The following is a 19,511-nucleotide window of genomic DNA, read 5'->3' on the forward strand; positions in this document are numbered from 1 at the left end:
CGGAGTGGGGTGGGTGGTCGTCTCAGTTTGAAACATTTCCAAAGGGGGGCCCAGCAAAAAAAATGTTTGAGAACCCCTGGTCTGTACTATATCTAATCTATCTAAATAATAATAACCCGTCTCTCAAACTTTCGCCAACATCTGCAATTTTGCTAGACTGTCTTGTTGCGTTACTCCCAATCGAATATGCGAATGCATAATTAAATTTCATACAGCTGCAGGTTAAAATATTTAAACTATTACTGACCATGTATTCTGGAGTATTTTGAAATTACAAAATACTCAGGAAATGTATTTTTGATACAAAATACTTCTAAATTGGCAATTGCATTACAAATTACAAAATACAAATGTAATGAAAATATCTATTTTAATTACATGTATTTAATACTATGCCAATGTTGGACTACTTAATGTTAATTTAGGTAAGGTAGTGTCCACAATTAGACATAATCAGGTTCTGTGAACCAGCCAAAAGTATGACAACATTGATTTAATTCAGGTGGTTGATTCTGTCAGAATCCCGGGGCAATCTATTAAGTAACTTTTAGCATTCTTTTCGGATAAAAATAATGAGAAAGAGAAAAGGTGAAGTGATATATTATTATCATTTAATTGAGTCTGAGATCACTGCTGTCGGAAACCTAAACCTTGATTTCTCGTTCCAGATCTCCTTCAGCTGGTTTGTTTCAACTGGCATTTTGAACTGTGTACTGTACATAGATACCAATTCTCGTACGACACGTGCTTTAAATACCTCTAAATCAATATAACTAAATCACTTAAAACAAGGTGGAGCAATCATGAGAGAGAAAGTTTGTGTGCTATTAAAAACATGACCTAAGCATTTTTTTCCCCCGGATTCCAACAATACACAAGAGGTACTTCTACAAATCAGTAAACTCATCGCTGTAACCCTTACTGGTAGCGTTATTCCGAAAAGTAAAGAAAACAGTACTTGGCATAATCACTAACTTCTCAACCAGGAAAGAAACCGCAGCCAACATTATTATTTACTATACTTCTACAAGGTAATAATGATGATATTTTTATTTTCTTCTTAAACTCTACAAATACATGTTTATATATATATATATATATATATATATATATATATATATATATATATATATATATATATATATATATATATATATGTAATATACAATAACAGTAAACAAAAGAAGACTTGACAGAATAGGTTCTACAAATACTTGCACTAGTACATGTAAAGTGTGTAAATACATGGACAAAAGTAAAAAAATATAATTAAACATAAGAACAACACATATTCACTAAAAACTAATACCTACTTTAAAAATAGCAATGTTTTTTATGAAATAGCCTGTAAAAAATGTGATGAAATAAAATATGTTAGAGAGACTGGAACAACTTTATATAAAATAATTCAGAACCACCTTTCATTAATTAGAAATATAAAAAATGAATGAACCAATAGTACAGCACTTCACCAGTCAAGGACATGACATAAATGATGTAAAGGTTGTAGTATTAGAACAGCTAAGAATGAACTAATTAACTCCAATAAATAGATAACATTTAAATAAATAAATAAATAAAAAAAAGGACATCTGGGCAGCTTTTCAAATGGAGATCTATTTTCATAAAGGGATGTGAGAGAAACATTCCATCTGTGATCAGGGTTAATCTTAATGATGCTTAATAATAGGACGTTAAACTGGCATGAAGCTGAATATTAAGAAAACAGATGATATGAACTGGCACAGTCACATGACTCCAGATGTGGAGGATTGCATTATTATATCTTTATTGTTATACAGACAATTTATGTCTGCATATATCTAAATAGAATGACAATCACATGATCAAAGAATCTTCTGACTGATGGCAAAATGTGTGTGTAACATGTCTCTGGAAGTCGTCTCTGGGGAATATTTTTGCACGGTTTGGATGCCTTTATTGGTCACAGGTTACCAATATTGTGGTGGCACACCCTATTTAACACAGCTTTTTTTTTTTTTTTTGCAGTCATAAAGTCTGAAACCCACTTGGCGATGACAACAGCAATAGCAGGAATGAGTTTTGAAACTACGAGTGATCAGCTCATGAGATCCTCCCTGGGAATTACCCTGCATGATTCGGGGAATGCCTCGACCAATTCTAGTGGGCATCAGGAAGCCTATGAATGCAGGGTCAGCTTTCAGTCCACCCTCCTCCCCATGATCTACAGCCTGCTCTTTGTCTTGAGCCTGCTTGGAAGCTTCACAGCACTGAGGGCCCTTTTGAAAAACTGGAGGTCCTCCTCCCAAGCCGCAGCTTTCACCCTCAACCTGATCATCATCGACGTTCTATTCACTTTATCTCTGCCACCTCAAATCTATTGCTATGCCAACGGCGACAACTGGATTTTCGGGGAGTTCTTGTGCAAGATAACCAGTTCCCTCTTCTTTGCCAATATATACGGCTGCACCATGTTCCTGACCTGCATTTGCATGGAGCGCTACATCACTGTGGTGCATCCCATCAAGTACCTGAAGATGCAGAGGCCAGTGTACCGAGCTCTAGTCTCCTGTTTCGTTTGGCTAGTTATAGGAGTTGTGGTTTTGACTTACGTATTGTCGGCATGACTCAGGGAAAGCAAACCGGTTAGCATGTAAAGAAGAAGTCACTGAGAACTATCCTTGTGGTGATTGGCGTGCTGACCATAAGCTTCCTTCCCTTTCATGTGGTGCAGATCTTGCACACACTGTCACACATCCAGGTGGTCCCAAGCCTATCCCTGCTCCCTTTCACCTGCGGGGCGAGAAAAGTGGTGATGGGGCTAGCCTGTCTGAACGGCAGCCCGACCTGTTGGTGTATTACTTCTATGCAGAGGCTGCCCTGTGCTGTGGCTATAGCCCTGGCCATGGTTATGACCACCACTCCGTCCTGGAGAGCTCCAGACTCCAGCCCACGTTCAACGAGGCCAAGGGCATCACCTTCAACATACTGATCTGCTTCACCACCTGGGCCACCTGCAGTGCTGTGAACCTGGCCGAGCTCGGGAGACACAGCAACTTCTTATACGTCCTCTCCTTCCAGGCTGTATCCCATTCTGATGGGATACTCCATCTGCAAGAAAAGAATTCCCTACTGATATATTTCACTGCAGTTTATTAAAATGAATATGTATCTGAAAATTAAAGGATATTGTCTTTAATGTGAAGTGCTTGCCATTCTTTTTTTTTTTTTAATACAGTTATTCTTAATGTCAATGTGAAAAAAAATATATATATATATATATATATATATATATATATATATATATATATATATATATATATATATATCTCTCTCTCTCTCTCTCTCTCTCTCTCTCTCTCTCTCTCTCTCTCTCTCTCTCTCTCTCTCTCTCTCTCTCTCTCTCTTATGCACACAACACCTGTACTTTTTAAATAAGTGACCTGAACAGCTGACACAAACCCTGCAACCGAGCAATTTACGACCAGCTATTTTCAAACGTATGATATACGCACACGTGGTTCTCCTGATTACTTTCAACACACAAAACTTTTGACAGACACATATATTGCAGCTCTTGACAGCAATTTATGTTTTTTTTTTTATTATTATTTGAACTGATAACTGATCTACAGGTTCTCAAAAGCATAACCAATGGACAGGCAGTGCCTTATTCTCCGAGCTACTATTCAGAACCGATTTCAGTCACAGACCCGGTATTCAATCTAAGCACCTTATTTGCAATCTGATTCACACAATCAGAATGTCATATTTCAACTGGCCTTTGCCATTATTTCTACACAAAATCTTCCTTTTTAAAGCATGAACCATCACAGCAGGATTAAGTAATGAAAGTGTCCTCGTGTACAAACAGAGGCTGTGATGGGTTTCGATCAGACCCCCATTCTGCCACTCATTAGTTCACAGTCTCGTCAGTGGAAAAGCTGATACCTGGCTGAGACCCATCTCTCTCTCTCTCTCTCTCTCTCTCTCTCTCTCTCTCTCTCTAATTAGCGCACGGCTGTACGCACTCTTACCACCAGGGGGCACTCCTCAGCGATATTTGTGAATTCCATAAAGGGTGATTTCTATCTGTCTCTACTTAAATCGAGGAATTCAGTATCCTTGCAGGAAACATATTTCTTGCCTGATACATGCTTAACGCGATCTCAGACAAGATTTTTTTATGGATGTCGGAGTTTTTTAATAAGCGTGTACAGCTGTGCTAGAATCTCCAGCAATGACAAACCCATCGCCGATCACAGGTCTCATTCTTCAGCGCCTGTAACAGTAATGATTCCTACCACTGTCTTCAGCGATACTGAGCCGAGGAAGCAGTACAGCAGGGACTGACATCGTTGCTAACTCTTCATTGGGCTCTGTTCTGAAGCAAGTGTGAAGGAGAATACTAAAGGCTGAGTTAAAAAAAAAAGAAAAGAAAAAAAGTATAGAGTGTAAATTCTGCAAAGTGCAAATGCTGTTCATTAACTGGTGTTTATCTGAAGTTGGTTGATATTTTATTAATTCAAACGTGTTTGCAAGTTTTTTTTCTATTATTACAGTAACATTAATGTAAACATGAAGAATTAATTAATTAATAAATAGCCTACGCAAAAGGACGACAAAAATGTATAGCATTAAGCTAGCAAAAAACAATGGTAAACCCCAAACCCTATGCTAACTGTACAGCACTGATAGAGTATGTTTATTTAGTAACTAAGGGAATGACATGCGCACGTCGATTATCACATATATGCATTTCAATAGATCTTCAGAATACTTCACTTTGGTCCTTGTGTTAGCTTTCCGGCAGTAACATTGAGCTCTATATAAACATTCCCTTTTGGGAATCCAGTCCAGGTTTGGGATCATTTTTTTTGCAACAGCAGTAATCTCCATATAGGGACGCCCTTGCTGAACAAAGAGTTCTGGCAGGGATTATTAACTACATTAAACTCCCCTGATTTAAAATGAGAAACCCACTACCTTTTTACACTGCAGCCTGTCACTTACTCTAACCGCTGAGCTACTCAAGCACATTGCCTTCCACACTGCAACCTGGCACTTTCTCTGACCGCTGAGCTACTCAAACACACTGCAGCCCAGCACTGTAACCGCTGAGCTACTCAAACCCATTGCCTTCCACACTGTAGCCCAGCACTTTCTCTAACCACTGAGCTACTCAAACCCACATTAGAATTGCAATGTTCAAAACTAGTCTACTGGGCATATTAGAAATATGAATATGTAAGGTAAAAAGGTAGCACTGCGACTAAATAAAAAATATCAACACGCCATGCGTATGTGCCTGGTAATTGCTTTAATTATCAGAAAGCTCAGCCAAAGCTGTGTCAAATCCTACTGTAACCTAGGGCGGCGCTCAAGAATCGCCTGGGACTGGGGAGGAAGAGGCTGGGAGCAGTTTGCAAGTAGGGTTGGCAACAGGCGCGATTACGCTAGCTTTCTACCTGAAGATGAAAGTGCAAGAGTCCTCTCTCAACTCCCGATCACGTCATCCAGCCCGCAGCCGTCCATATCTATAAAGGAACGAGAAGACGAGGTTCTGCTCGGCGTACAGTTGCAGGAAAAACTTTGCAGTTTTTTTTTTTTTTTTTGGGAGGGGGTAAAGAAAAAAAACAAAAAGCAAATAAAAGTTTTAACGAAGTCCGTAGCTGCCTACAAACAACGACACACGTCCTATGAAAATTGAGGTAACTACACACACCAGTTCATTCACTTTTTACTGTCTAGCTAGTTGCAGAAAGCATTATTCTTATTTTCTGGTGAAGCATAAGTCGCCTCGGGTCTTGGCAAGAAATAAATATGTTGTTTAATGGATATTTTGTTTAGTGCTTTCAACACGAAAATGCGAAGAAGGGAGTGGCGGACTAGACTGGAAAGCTTTTTCTGTAATTAAATTAACCTTTTCAATTCTGCAAGGGACAGGAGACGCATTTTTGTTGTAACTTGCGGGTAAGCGAAAAGTAAACTGTAGCTGTTATACTAGATTTGTAGTAATTCGACCTAAATCGCCAGTCCCAGCTGGTTCTGTGTTTCAGAGGAATGTCCGGCAGTCGTTTGGGAAGTTACAAAGTGGTGGGAATCGGTTACTGAGGACATGAACAACATTCGCTCTTGACATAGATTGGAACATATTTGTGCCGTCGGCGTTTTTACAGAGATATAATCCTGTGTATGACATAATGTTTTATAACTTGACTACAAAAAGTCTACCCAGTAGTTTAACATCACGGCTGAAGGAAGAGAGAAATATTATTATTATTATTATTATTATTATTATTATTTATACATAATATGAAGAATAATAATAATTAATACAGATAACATAAACATTTTACATTGTACATACCTTATTTGGAATTATGGAATAAACCTTTGGCTGACTGAAATACCCATTGTGCCTGTATGATATTTAACTAAATGGAATAAACTACTACTACTTATTATTATTATTATAACTAATTATTATTATTATTAATAATAAACTAGTATATTTTTGAGAAAGGACATTACTGTATAACACAGATTTATTTTTAATAAATTAACTTTGAATGTGGAGCCTGTGGGAACAAAATTTAGACTTGGCAGCAAAATGAAAAGGATTGTAATTTGACCTGTTCTGTAGGCCAGTTTACTCCTTCTCAGCATGAAGGATCGGTAGGAAAATCCCAGGTGTTTGGCCCAAGCCTAATTTATGTCCTTTTTCCATCTTCACTATGAAACCAGTCTGTACAACTCACTTTCATCTTGCTGCAAAATCAAAGTGGAGCAGCCAGGCCAAAGATCGTCTGTGCTGTATGTGCCACATTGTAGTATATTTGCCATTTTACAAATGAATTCAGCTGCGTACAGTATTTCCCTGATAATATATAATTGTTTTTGTTCTGCTCTGCAGTCAAAAGTTGCGTTATCCAATCGCTGTGTAGCTTCCTCTATCAGCGCATGTTGGAGAGGTCATAACCTGGGCAGTCAGAGTCTGAACTGTACCGTCAAATGGCTTTCAGTTCCACCTCGGTGGCAGATGAAAACATAGAAACAATCTTGGTGCTGGGAGGTCTTGGGAATGCGAAGAAAATCCCAGCCAGCCAGTGTTCGAAGCTGAACCTAGATGTTAAAGGTGCCCATAGGGTTTTATAAATAGATTTGACATGCTTTAAGCTTGTTGCCTTGTAAGCCTGTGTTGAAAATATAATCTCTGTGAAGTTCTCTTATAGAAATAAAACCTTGCAGCTACTGTGGATCTAGCAGATCACACTCCATAACCTCCATCTGCTGCATGTTGTAACTGTAACTGTAGGCAATGAAAACAAGCAAGGTAAGCAAAGCAAGGTGAACAAAGGTGTAAACTGTGGAAGAATGTACTGTAGGCTTATTGAATAGTCACCCAGGATTGATGTTTTACTGAACAGGAAAGGCTCATGCCCATTCAAAGGAGTCTCGGTGAACAAAAGGGGATGGCAGGTCTCTTGTGCACTGTGTTGAGCACATACTAAGGCCTACTGCACCTTGTAATTTGCACACAAGGCCATTGCCTAGATGAAGCAGTGCTTTGGCTCGTTCGTGCATTCATAAGCTAATTGGTTTATGAGCGGTACCCAGTTTGGACTGTGTGGTGAAGGACTGGGGTTTAGGGAATGTATCGTTGGTTGGCTCTCGTGTGTACGTTTATCAGCTTGGCCCCTCCTGAAACCATTGTAGTGGAACAGAACTTTAGAGGCCAAGCACAGCACAGTATAGTAACTTCAAGAAGGGTGAAATGCAGCCTCTATATACTGTACTTTCACATTTTGACCCTGTCATTAACTCATAACAATGTTGTTGGCAAGTTCCATCACAGGGACTGAACCCTTGTTCTGTTTGCTGGTAAGATAGTGTAGCTGTTGTGTTCTGTCTTTCACATTAATGAACCTAATTGGAACCCAATCGTTCAAGCTGTTTTTCCAAGACCAGGTTCAGCCTGTGTCTAGTCTTGCCCTGCTCTGCCAGACCTGTGTTGATATCTTCACTAATCTTCTCATGGCTTGGGAACAGGTCCTCTTTGGAGGCCTGAAGCCTTATACATCACTTCCTCAGCTTTGCATGGCAACATGCTCTCTGATAGCGCTGATCCAATATGTGAGATGTGCTTCTCCCTCCATGTATCACTGAATGCCAGCCAGAGTTAGCCAGGCTAAATTGTGAATTTTGCAATATGTCAACCCCAGTCACTCTTTTAATGTTACTGTAGCACAAGGACCAGAGGACACTTGTGGTAACAGATTAGAGATGGAGGGTCGTGCAGAACTTTTGCACTCAGACAGCGGTGGGCGTATGGAACAGGTTGTTAAGTCATTGTCGTTGCTGCCGATGTTCTTGGGATCTGTCTGGATGTGTTTCTGGGATCAACATGCTATTCAGAACTTCTGCAGCTCAGCCTTTCAGATGAGATGCTAAACTGAGGCTTTGATTGTCTTCAAGAATGTCTTCCTTGTGGGATTTCTGCCCCCCCCTCCCCCCCGAGAATTATAGAAGACTGCCAGAGGCTGCATTACTGAAGTGGTTAGTTCTTTGTAACACGTTCCAGCTGCTGTGTGTGTAATAGTGTTTTGAGTAAAGAGCTCTGAGTGTGTGACCTGAAGTGTGTACAGAGAAGTCCTGCTTTTACCCAGCTGGATCAAGATATGCAAGTCAATTCAACTGACCTTAGTGTTGTTTCCCTATCTGTAGAACACTGCCAGATTTTTAAAAAGTGCCTTTTTATGAAAACCAATATATCTAATAGTTAACCGCTCATGTGTCTTATTTTTATAAAAACCTCCAGAGGCCTAAACCTTTTAATCAAATATAGCCTTTTATTTATTTTAATTATTTTACTTTAAAATAAATAAATAAATAAATAAATAAATAAATAAAATAAGTGAATAAGAGAATGAGAACACACACACACACACACACACACACACACTTTAAACTGCTAGTTTCACCCTCTAATTACCAGCTGTGTGTAGAATGCATGTTATTTGAGCAGGAAAGAATGTTGACTTTTATCCATGATTGTTGTTTTTTTGTTTGCTTTTTCTGTCTTCTTTTTTTACTCCAACATTATTGGTTAGAATGTGAGTGGCAGAGCCAGGAAACCAGGGCGGCTGACGTCCCCTCACTGAGTCATGACTCACAGGGTGCTGTGCTGAAATAGTTCGGTGTAGTTTTACATTCCTTATATAGCCTCTTAGCAGAGCCGGGAGAGAAGCGGAGTGCTTGTGCTGTCGCCAGAGCTGAGGAGAGACTGCTTGTGGTGAGGAAGCGGAGGCTCACTGCAGACCCCCTCAAACTGGTTTAACAGGCTCAGGTTTCAGACTCGCCCATTGGAGAACTGGTAGGTCTGGATGGGGTTTTGGGGGGTTGTTTTTGAGGGGTATGGAAGAGGGTGTTCAAGGCACTTAGCACTGGTTCAGTTTGTAATACCTGGGGAAGCCAATTTGGGAATTGTCCTAGAGTTGCTGAACTTATTACAAACCCGCATTGACAGCATTCTCTCTGCACAGCACTGCATTCAAATACAAACATTGTTCATGCTGAAGTTCATTTGCATCAACTTTTGTTCAGCTTTTCTGTTTGCTGGAGGTGCATCTGATTGTCAGACTCCGGGAACGTTTGAGCTGAGTTTTGGTTTGGAATCGTGCGACACTGTAGTCTGCTCTGCTCATTCGTTTACCGACAAAACGTTTGTACGCTTCGATCATATAGCATGACGAAACTCATTTCACGTTCACACTACACTGCTTTAGGTACTCTCTGGCATTCAACAAGGGCAAAATGGGACAGAGCTTGGAAGTAAATTCACTTACAATTTTAAGTCGATCCTTAAGTTTTATATTTCATCCACTTAGTAGACACGGCTATGACTTGGAACATAAGACATGAATTAACTGTTGTTTTGGTTTACAGTAAATAGCTTGTGAGACTTCACCTTGCTGTGTCCTCTCAAACTTCCTGTATACTGCACACCACAACAGTACTGGGCAGAGGAAAAACACTGAACAAGTGACTCTTATTAAAGCTGGAATTGTTCTGATAACTTATTCTCTTTATTCTTTATGGTCTTTTTTGGCTTTTCACTGCTCTTGTTTTAATGACTGTATTGTGAATAGTTTGATGGGGGGTGGGGGGTTATGCCGCATTATAAACAAAGTATTTGGAAACTGTCAAAATATATATTTGCATTTTTGTTTAAATAACAAATAACTGTTTACATATAACATTTTTCCTTCATCTTTCAGAACACAGGTTGCATTTCTCCTCTCTCTCTCTCTCTCTCTCTCTCTCTCTCTGACATTTGAGGTATTAACAGTTTCTGAATCCCAGTTTGGAGAGAACCCTTTATACAGTGTAAAAAAGAAAATTAGGGATTGGCAAGAATACTAGAGAAATTACTTTTTTTAGACATGTTGGTGTGGAAAACTACATGCCTCTGTCTCCTCTAACTGACTCTATTAATTTTGAGTGTACCCAGTACAAGGAGTTTTCAGGTGCAAGCCCATGTGTTAATCAGTCATGTGTGGCCCGCCTATAGACAGTCATGTTGTATGGTCCATCATGCCTTTCTGAAGACGGATGGAATTTGCATTCTTCCTGTAGCTTCCATTCACACCTGAAGAATGCCAGCAATGTGAATGAATGGTTTCTCTATCGCATTCAGAAGATCCTGGTTTCAGTTTCAAGCTCTGCCACTAGCTTAGCAGTCTTGATCTGTGACCTTGGGCTCAGCTATGAAATCTGCGACGAAGTGAGGTGTTGGGTTTCAGCAGGGTTAAAACAGACTCTACATCTCCTTAGGTTTGATTTGTGCCGTGAGCTACAATAATCATACATGCAAGTGTATTCAAGGGTGTTGCAGGGCGTCCTTGGAGATTTTCGCTCTGCACTTTTTGTTGTCATAAGAAACCAAACCAAATGTTAAAGGCAAATCTGAATTCTTCTTGGGGAAAGCTAATGTAACCGATTTTGCTTTGGAAAGCTACAGCTGTGCTCGTAAAATAGCATTTTGCTTTAATGTAATGTATTAATGAAGACGCAGTTTTCTCTGGCGTGAGAAATATAGAAAACTGTGTTCCTGCTGATTTTTAGAAATATGTGACAAGCAGATCCACATTCTCAGCTGAGCTGCAGTTCTGACTGGCAGAAAGAACATTGACTGCATGATAATTAGTATGAATTAATTTATTATTGTAAGTGACCCTTGTTAGGGTTAAACCATCACGTGAAATACGAATCCTCAGTGAGCTCTGAGCTCCTCGGACACATGCAGTGGATACATGCTATTCTGGATGCCCGATGTGGCTACAGATGGGGACCAAGTCTCTGGGTTTCCTTTCTTTAAACTGGGTTCTGAGTCCTCCCAGATAGCTTGTACGATTTTGAAAAACACATTCCTTGGCTGTAAACAGATATAATTATACCAGCTACTCCAATGTTGACACCAGAACTTACCAAAACATTTCCTTTAACCCGAAGATATTTGTTTGTGTGGTTTTTTTGGGGGGTGGGGGTGTGTGGGCTGTGTTCAGTAAGATTGAGTTTCCTCCCCGTCGAAATGAAATGGCCAGTAATCTTCTGACGAGGACGGTTTCATGGACCTAGATTAATCTTGGATGACGTTGCTTCGTTCAAGATTGGTGCGAAACCAGCTACCGGACTGTGAACAATACTAATAATAGTGACAAGTGATTCAATGTCTGTTTTGTGTGTGCTTTGTTGTGCAGAAGCAGCAGCATGGATGTCTACTCGGTGACTCTTGAGGGACCGGCTCCCTGGGGATTCAGACTGCAAGGAGGGAAGGATTTCAGCATGCCACTCACAGTCTCGCGGGTAAGAGGGCACACCGCAGCAGAGCTACCTGCAGCGCTATGGAAAATCCCAGAGTTAAACATGGACTCTTGAGCCAGCCAGCCGTTTCGCCTTTATTGCTGCATTTGCTTGGCAGAAACGCGGGTCGAGGTTTCTGATCAGTTTATAAAATGTGTTGAGTCTTGGCAACTGTTCACAGGCACTCCTTTTAATTTTTAAAACATATTTATGTGGATAAGCATTGAATGGGTTTGGTTGACAGAGGCATGTTACAGAAAACAATTGAAGAAAACAAAATCTTAATACACCCGTAATCTAGCTCATCTAGAAATGTATTTTGTAAATCTGTTATGTTAGCCTTTGAATACCCAGGGTGGAAACATTTTAGAGATTACACACTCACTCAGCAGCCTTATTTATTTTTTATTTTTTTAATTAACCAAAAAATGAAAGAACATAGTTTATAACAACTTGTTTTCAAAAGTTATTTTTTTAAATCCATATTTCAATTTGTGTGCAATAGTTTTTGGCGTAACTGAAAACTACAGCTATAATATCAGTGTGCAATGAAGCATATTGTACTGAAAAGGTAGGAGGGTGTGCATACTTGCACAAGACCAGACTGATGCCTCTAGACTGACGACAGGCAACTCCGATAATGGAGGACCAGTCATAGGTTTAACAGGTATAATGAAGTAAATAAAATACCTATTAAAGAAAATAGTGAATAAGAATGTAGAGTTAATGTGTCTGTGTTTCTTTTTCGTACAGTGGTTTATAAATTCTGTTATGAGAATGAATACAAGCATGGTGATTTTTACCACTGAAGACATTTCAAGCCATGTTTATTGGAATATTGCAATGTCTGTCCCAGCGCTACAGCAGGATGGGGCTTGCAGTTCACAGTCTGGGCTGCTAGCTGTTCATCTGTGCCTGGGCCACAACCTCCCACCCAGCATGCCGCTCCAACCTTTTTTAGGTAGTAAGTGATTTGTAAACATAGTTTGAGCCATCACAGGGAAATTAAACTCTTTTCCAAAACAGAGAGGTCATGCTGTGCAAATAAACCATTGTTTGGTGCCTGGATTCTGTTTGTCCCCAGATAGTCGTCATAGCAACACTCCTTTAGCTCTGTTCATTTCACCTGGAGCTTGCTGGAATTCAGGCTCTCCTGCCTTTATCCTCCATTCATTATTGCTGCAGTTTGACTGATGTTAACAAGCCTGCAAGAGAGGCCCTGCTGAGATTTAGAGGGGGCAGCAGGGAGGATTTATGATCCCTCATCCTGGATTAGGCTGTTTCCATGACTACCTGTAAAGTAGCCTTCGGTTATCTTAATGCTGTATTCGGGAGCAACGTACAAGTGTTAGGACCCCTATCTGCAATAGGTGTGCCAGGTTAATGTTTTTTGGTATTGAGAAGGGGGGCTGGATGCATTCACATTATGAAACGTGCGTGCTTGATAAAAGGGGGGGGGGGGGGCACAAATCCAGGGAATCTGAAGAAAGCTTAATAATATCCATACGATTCCCTTGCCTGCCTGGAAATCCGGGGTCACACAGATTTCTGGAAAGCCCTGTCTGTTTCAGATCTAACTCTACTCATCCCTACCGTCCCCCTCCCCCTGCTGCTGCAGAGTTGTACAGTTTCACAGGCAACAGATCTCAAAAGGAAATGCTGCGCTACATTCTGCTCCAGGACTTTAGTTTGAAAGCATAGCTGAAGGAATTGCTATGAATGCCTGCATCACCCGCCCTCCCCCACTTGGCACTTTCCTGCCCTTATTTGTATGGCTTTCCAACTGTTAGGGTGCATGGCCGCAACATCCAAGGGGAGCTGACAGCAGTTAGGTGTGCCTCAGCATGTCTTAATAAATCATGAACTTGATAAAGGAGTTGTTGCACTCTGCATGCCTGCAGTATATGGGCTTGTCTGTAAATATTATGATAAAGCTGATACCAAAGCACAATTTATTTTAACCTTTCAAGGTGTGTGTGTGGGGGGGGGGGGATATTTGTATATAGGTAAATGTTGTTTTTATTTATTTATTTCTTTAAACCACTGGGTCCCACCGCTTCCCAGTCCCTCGCTTCAAACACTAGGTCACACCGTCTCCCAGTCTGCTGGCGTACCCACTGAGCCAGGCCCTGTTTCATGGTCTGTATTTCTATGTAGGGACCTCCCAAAGCAGTTTTAGTTTCATGTAAAGTACAAGAGAATGGGGGTGAGGGCTAATTCAATTCCATGTTTGCACAAATGAAGTAAAATAAATGCAAACAGATGCCCTGCTGGCGCGAAGCAAGACTCAGCTTGTTTGGCAGAGATCTGGTGAAACTCAGATTGGAGAGAAGGAGGTGCAATGAGATCACTTCGCATTTGGCAGTATAGGATACTTATTCAGGGATGAGATCAGCTGAGCCCTATTCATTGCACTTGGATCAACACAGTTGTTGCATCACCACTATTTATTATTATTATTATTATTATTATTATTATTATTATTATTATTATATTATTATTATTACACCATATGTGCACTAGAAAACTTAATTCATTTACAGATGAGCTAACCCTAGCTTTAGGGCGCTAACCTTGGTTTTGACTACCTTACTCACAGGATGACCCCCAGTGGGAATGCATGGCCATGCTGCTGGTATTGTAGTAATCTATCAATCTCAGCGCGGGGGTCAAGAAGAGCTACTTCCTTGTAGTGACCCCTGGGCAACGTCTCTGACGGCAAAAAGCTCTTCAAATCGAACTTATCATGCAATGCTTAAGCAAAGCAATGTTGGGCTTGGTTAGTACTTGGATGGGAGACCACCTGGGTATACTGAGTGCTGTAGGCTGCATGTTAAGCTCATATGAATATATAATCTCAGCGCAATACCGATAGGCATGTTGTGAGGATTGTGACCCCTGATCAGTTAACTGTCACTTACATACTTACAATGTAGCCCAGTTACAATCTTCGGCAGCTTTTACTCGACCTTAAAAACTTAGATCGTGTGTGTCTTTTGCTCCTTGCAGTACATAAACGGATAATAGGTGCTAAGGAAGTGCCCAGCCAAACAGTAGGTAACGCTGCTGTTATTAAGCAAACAACCAACAAATTGGGCCGTTGATAATCCCAGGTCTGTCTGGAACAATGACAGATCTGGGATTCTGTCAAGTTGAATTATTTGATGGGATTTTTATAATGTTTTTCCCACGACTGAGAGCTGTTCACACTTGAGTCACACAGGCTGATGTTGCAGAATAGTGGTGTGCTGTACATCCTTCGAAGAAATAGAAAGCCAAACAGATTATAGTAGCTGCTCAGACCTGTCTGGGAAAGGAAGTGTGCAGTACTAGCAGTTTCGTTGCTGGCACTGAAGCGTTGTGTAATTGAACCACTCAGGTACTGCACAAGTACCCAGTAACTCTGTGTGAGTGACTGCACCAAAGATTCCCAGAGTAACAGCAGGTAGGCGAAGGTTTGTGTTAACATGTCCAGATGCAACCCCACAAACTACTTTTTGATCCTTGCTAGAAAAGCAAACGGGGGACTTGGCAGCCATCCCAAAATGGAGCAACTGTGTGTCAGATTTGAGTCTTTACCAGGCAGAGGGGAGTCCAATCATCTGTGAGTTAATGAACTCTCCACCCAAATGAGCGCCTGCTCGTTTGACTACTGCAAAAGTAACTGTATAAGGGGTCTTTCAGTTTAGCACTTGTATCTCATTCAGCCAGTGCAGATAGCGTGGTGCATTTCTGGTCAATAGGGTAACCTTGTGTAGTATTTTGTACAGTGTTATATAAACAATATGTTCCCTTGGATCCTCATCAGCTGGATTCCTGGTTTGTACATGAGATTCCTCCTGGGATTAAGCACTGTCCTGGCACAGTTCCTCAAGCTGAGCTGCCGAGAGGCTGCCTGACGGGCGAGGTGTGTGGGGGCCAGGGGGCGTGTTTGAGCAGGAAGCGCCCTCCTCCTGGTTTAAAGTGATCATTCCTCAGATTGCATCCTCTTCAGCTGCTGTCTCTCTAGGAAAGAGTATTTTTTCCAGCTCTTCAGCTCATAGATCAACTTGTACATTATGATCCGCAACTGTTAAACATGCGTGGTGCTGAATTAAGAATTGAAACGGAAACCGCTTGTGTGCATATATGAGCGGCTTAGGTTTTGAGTGTATCTAATTTATCTCCCACCCCCCAAAGAGTGAGAAGGGGTTCCAGGCAATGGTCCGTGAACATATCCCAAGTGGTCCCTGAAAATTTCTCCAAATCAGGGAACACCGTCTACCAATTTCCACACCTGCAAACTGTTAATCTGCTACATAACACATCGTCTAGGCAAAGAAGCAGCGTTCTGGATCATCCATCCAATATTTCTCAGGTTACAGATCTGCAGTGTTTTCGGTTACATGCTGGTTGTGGTGAGTGGGGTTTTAGATCATTACCAAAAGCCCAGGTTTCTGACCTTGAGACTCTGTACATGTTCCATTCAAGCTCAGGGTGTCTTCTTGTGACCTAGTACGGTGTGTGGTTGGATTGCAAATAAGGTGAAATCATCTTTGCACTAGCATTTGAATATGACCTTGCTGTATTACCACTACTGTTCCTTCTGTCCCCCAAGTGTATCTGCACACAGTTTTTATGTTTATTTATAGAAATGTTATGGGCTTTGTCTGTAAGTGTATGCATGCACGTGTAAAAGGCTTGACCCATGTGTTTGTGTACACGCTGAGGGCGTGTAATGTTGTACCTGTGTGTGCAGTGTCAGCAATGACTTCAGTCAACTGAATTAGTTGCTGTCATGCAGTGTAAGCTTGTACCTGACAGAGGAATGTTGTTACACCGCTGTCAGGTGACTGCTAACATTCTCTCTCACTGCAGGTGTGCTTCTTGCCAGCAGTCCTTTGCTGGTGTTCGCTGACTTGGCAGGACGCGGGCTATCGGATTAGACTGCCTGTCCCTGTATCAGAACTCTGTCACATTTCCCCCCGATTTAGGATTTATTGCCTTTTGCGTCGGTTGTAGAGAAATAAGAAACTGAGCTGCTGTTTGCAAACCTGTTCCCTTGGAGTTTGAGCATGCGCTGAAACGTACTTGCAGTACCTCACTGCTGTGCCAGAACCTGGGAGGCACCTCCAGGGGGTGCACGGTATTCTGTTGCAGGTTCAAACTCCAGATTTGAGGGGATGGTGAGAAAGCACCCTTTAGTTACTACTGTTGGACCTTAATTTCAACAGTTCAGTGATGGACTATCCACTAGTCCTCCATCCAGTCCCGAGATTTGATTTGGGCCCATGCTAAATATGGTTAGCTGTTGTTTTTAATCTGAAATGATTCCTGTATTTCTTCCAGTGGGTAATTTAATGTGGGGCTAATTGCTGGCTGGATAACTCCTGCAGTAAACCTGATCAGTTGAGAGCGTGTTTAAGCTGTTTTTACGCTGTTGCTGGCACTTGCTTTTTATTAACATTTATCTCCGAAAGGCACGGTGTAGTAACAGACAATGTGCATGCAGAATATTGCTGTTATCTTCTATGTCCTCATTCCACAAAGGAATATGTTTCTTTACTTTCCTAGTCCCAGTTTGTTTTTGTTTTCTCTCGCAGTGTCCTGCCAGTTACTAAAGTACAGTATTTAATCAATCCCTTATTTTTGAGGTGATGGTTTTGTAATGTTCTAGTGCACCTTCAGGCCTTTACAAAGCTATCCTAAGAGATCTATTGCAAATGGATTCTGCTGGTTTTATTTATTGATAATCCCGGTCTTGGTTACTTAGTAGTAGTTTCTCAAACTGCAAGGTTTGCTGTGCAGGTCACTAAAGATACACACTGCTGTTTAATACAAGAATACATTGACGTGGTAGTATTAAATTATCTGTTGTTGTATTCCTAGTTCATCAGTATTTGACATTGCTGTTGTCATTTGATGATGGTCCCTAACCAATTGGCATGAGACCTGGCTGCTTTGTCATTTGTTGATCGTCCCTAGCACTTATTTCTATCCTCTTGAAGCCCTGACCTCAGCACTTCGATGCTATGTACCCGAGCAATGGAACAGCTGTGAGGCGCAACATGGATTGGGCTCAGGTGTTCCCGTCTCTCACACTGGAAGGTTCCATACCCTGTACTCTGCTCAAAACACCACAACACGGCATCAGCTTTTTATAGTGCCTTTCACTACAGCATTACCTCTTGATCAACAGAAACAACACAACAGACCTCCATCCCCATAAGTGTCTCAATCTCCAAAACCACTAGGACATTGAACGGCTTGTTCCTGAGGGAAGAGTTCAGTCAGAGCTAACTAGCTTGTAAAAGCTAACAAAAAACATTCTCATTGGATTTAAAAGAGGACTCCCATGATATATAGACAGACTGGGCTGAATAACAGGAAAGGTTGATGCAGGTCTGTCAGGGCAGGTTTTTAGCTGCATTAGCGGAGATCTTGTACAGCACCTGCCATTCACTGAGAGTGACTGCAGCCATAATCAAAGATATGTGTTTTAGTAACAGACTAATATGACAGATTGGCACACAGATACGGCTGCAGATATTATAGAACTGCTGTATACTGTAGCTCTAGGCTTGCTCAACTTGTATGTTCATTGTACATTGTGGGGGCAGACCCAATGAGTTCACAGTTCCAGATAATGCGTGTTTTGTTGTTGTTCTAGTAATCTTCTCCTCTATTAAGGGCTCCCAAAATGCATTTTTAAAAACGCAAGGTTACAGCTTTCTAAAAACGTTTTTAAATTGATCTAATTTAAAATAGAACATGATGTATTTTTTAATTTATAAATAATTAACAGCAGCAACCTTAAAATATTTGTAAATTGTCAAGTTCATGCCTTAACTAGCAGTCATTGGCTGACTTTACTAGGAATGGCAAATAAAATAAGCAAAACTAAAACTATTTGTTTGTAAGCAATACATTTCAACAAATTACTAGCATGGTTAAAAGACATTTCTTTTCAAAACCACCAGCTGTAAAAACAACTCCCAAAACAGTCAGCAGCAACAGCTTGGTAAACAATATATGAAGTGCTGTAAAACTACTGTGCTGCTGGGTCCGCAGTAACTCGACAAGGAACGTCATGCTGGCTTGGCGCCTCTTACACAGCTAGTGGACATGTGACTAGGATCACATGATCAGCTGGCAGTGCTGCCGCTGGATCTGTAGCGTAAGACTGACCAATATGGAAAAGCAATGTTTAAATATATTTGAATTGTTATTTTTGAAAACTGAAGCCGCTGTGCTTCGTTTTATACAGCTCTAGGGAAGCATTAACTAGGTTTGGTAATTTTTTTTTAGCGTTTTCTTGACTGTAGTGGTTGCTTTCCTACTGTTCACCACTGCGGTGAAGCAACTCTTTAACAGGCTCATGAAGCAATCCAAATTGGGCTCCCGAGACGAGAGTGGTTGCAGGTCACTGGCATATCCAGGCTCGTACACCCTCTTTGGAAGAGTCCAGTCACCGAGCTACGATGAGAGAACGTCTAAGAGAAGTGAAACTCAAAGCAGAGAGCCTGCTTGCTACTACAGACACTTCAGCCAAGACCAGCTGCAGGGTCAGGGGGATCAGAGGGTTCTCTGTTCAGTTTCCAGTCAAGGCTGAATCAGCCCTGACACAGTGCAGGATACAGGGTCCATGCATAGTTTAAATTAGGATACAACTTTTGAACCTTCCT

General features: G+C 41.1%; 1 protein-coding gene across 2 annotated transcripts in view; it reads left to right on the forward strand.

Moving 5' to 3' along the window:
* The first annotated feature begins 5,382 nt into the window (after positions 1 to 5,382).
* LOC121324164 (PDZ and LIM domain protein 7-like) overlaps positions 5,383 to 19,511 on the forward strand; it is a 37,961-nt gene continuing 23,832 nt past the window's right edge. Inside the window, exons 1-3 of one of the 2 annotated variants that reach the window (XM_041265704.1) lie at positions 5,384 to 5,693; positions 9,208 to 9,358; positions 11,745 to 11,850. In XM_041265704.1, the coding sequence (XP_041121638.1) occupies positions 11,755 to 11,850 (96 nt within the window). In that variant the 5' untranslated portion in view covers positions 5,384 to 5,693; positions 9,208 to 9,358; positions 11,745 to 11,754. Of the gene's footprint in view, positions 5,694 to 9,207; positions 9,359 to 11,744; positions 11,851 to 19,511 lie in introns of both variants that reach the window. The other variant, XM_041265705.1, reaches the window with a different exon arrangement.

The sequence above is a fragment of the Polyodon spathula genome, chromosome 12 (assembly GCF_017654505.1).
Source record: "Polyodon spathula isolate WHYD16114869_AA chromosome 12, ASM1765450v1, whole genome shotgun sequence".
Lineage (NCBI taxonomy): Eukaryota > Metazoa > Chordata > Actinopteri > Acipenseriformes > Polyodontidae > Polyodon > Polyodon spathula.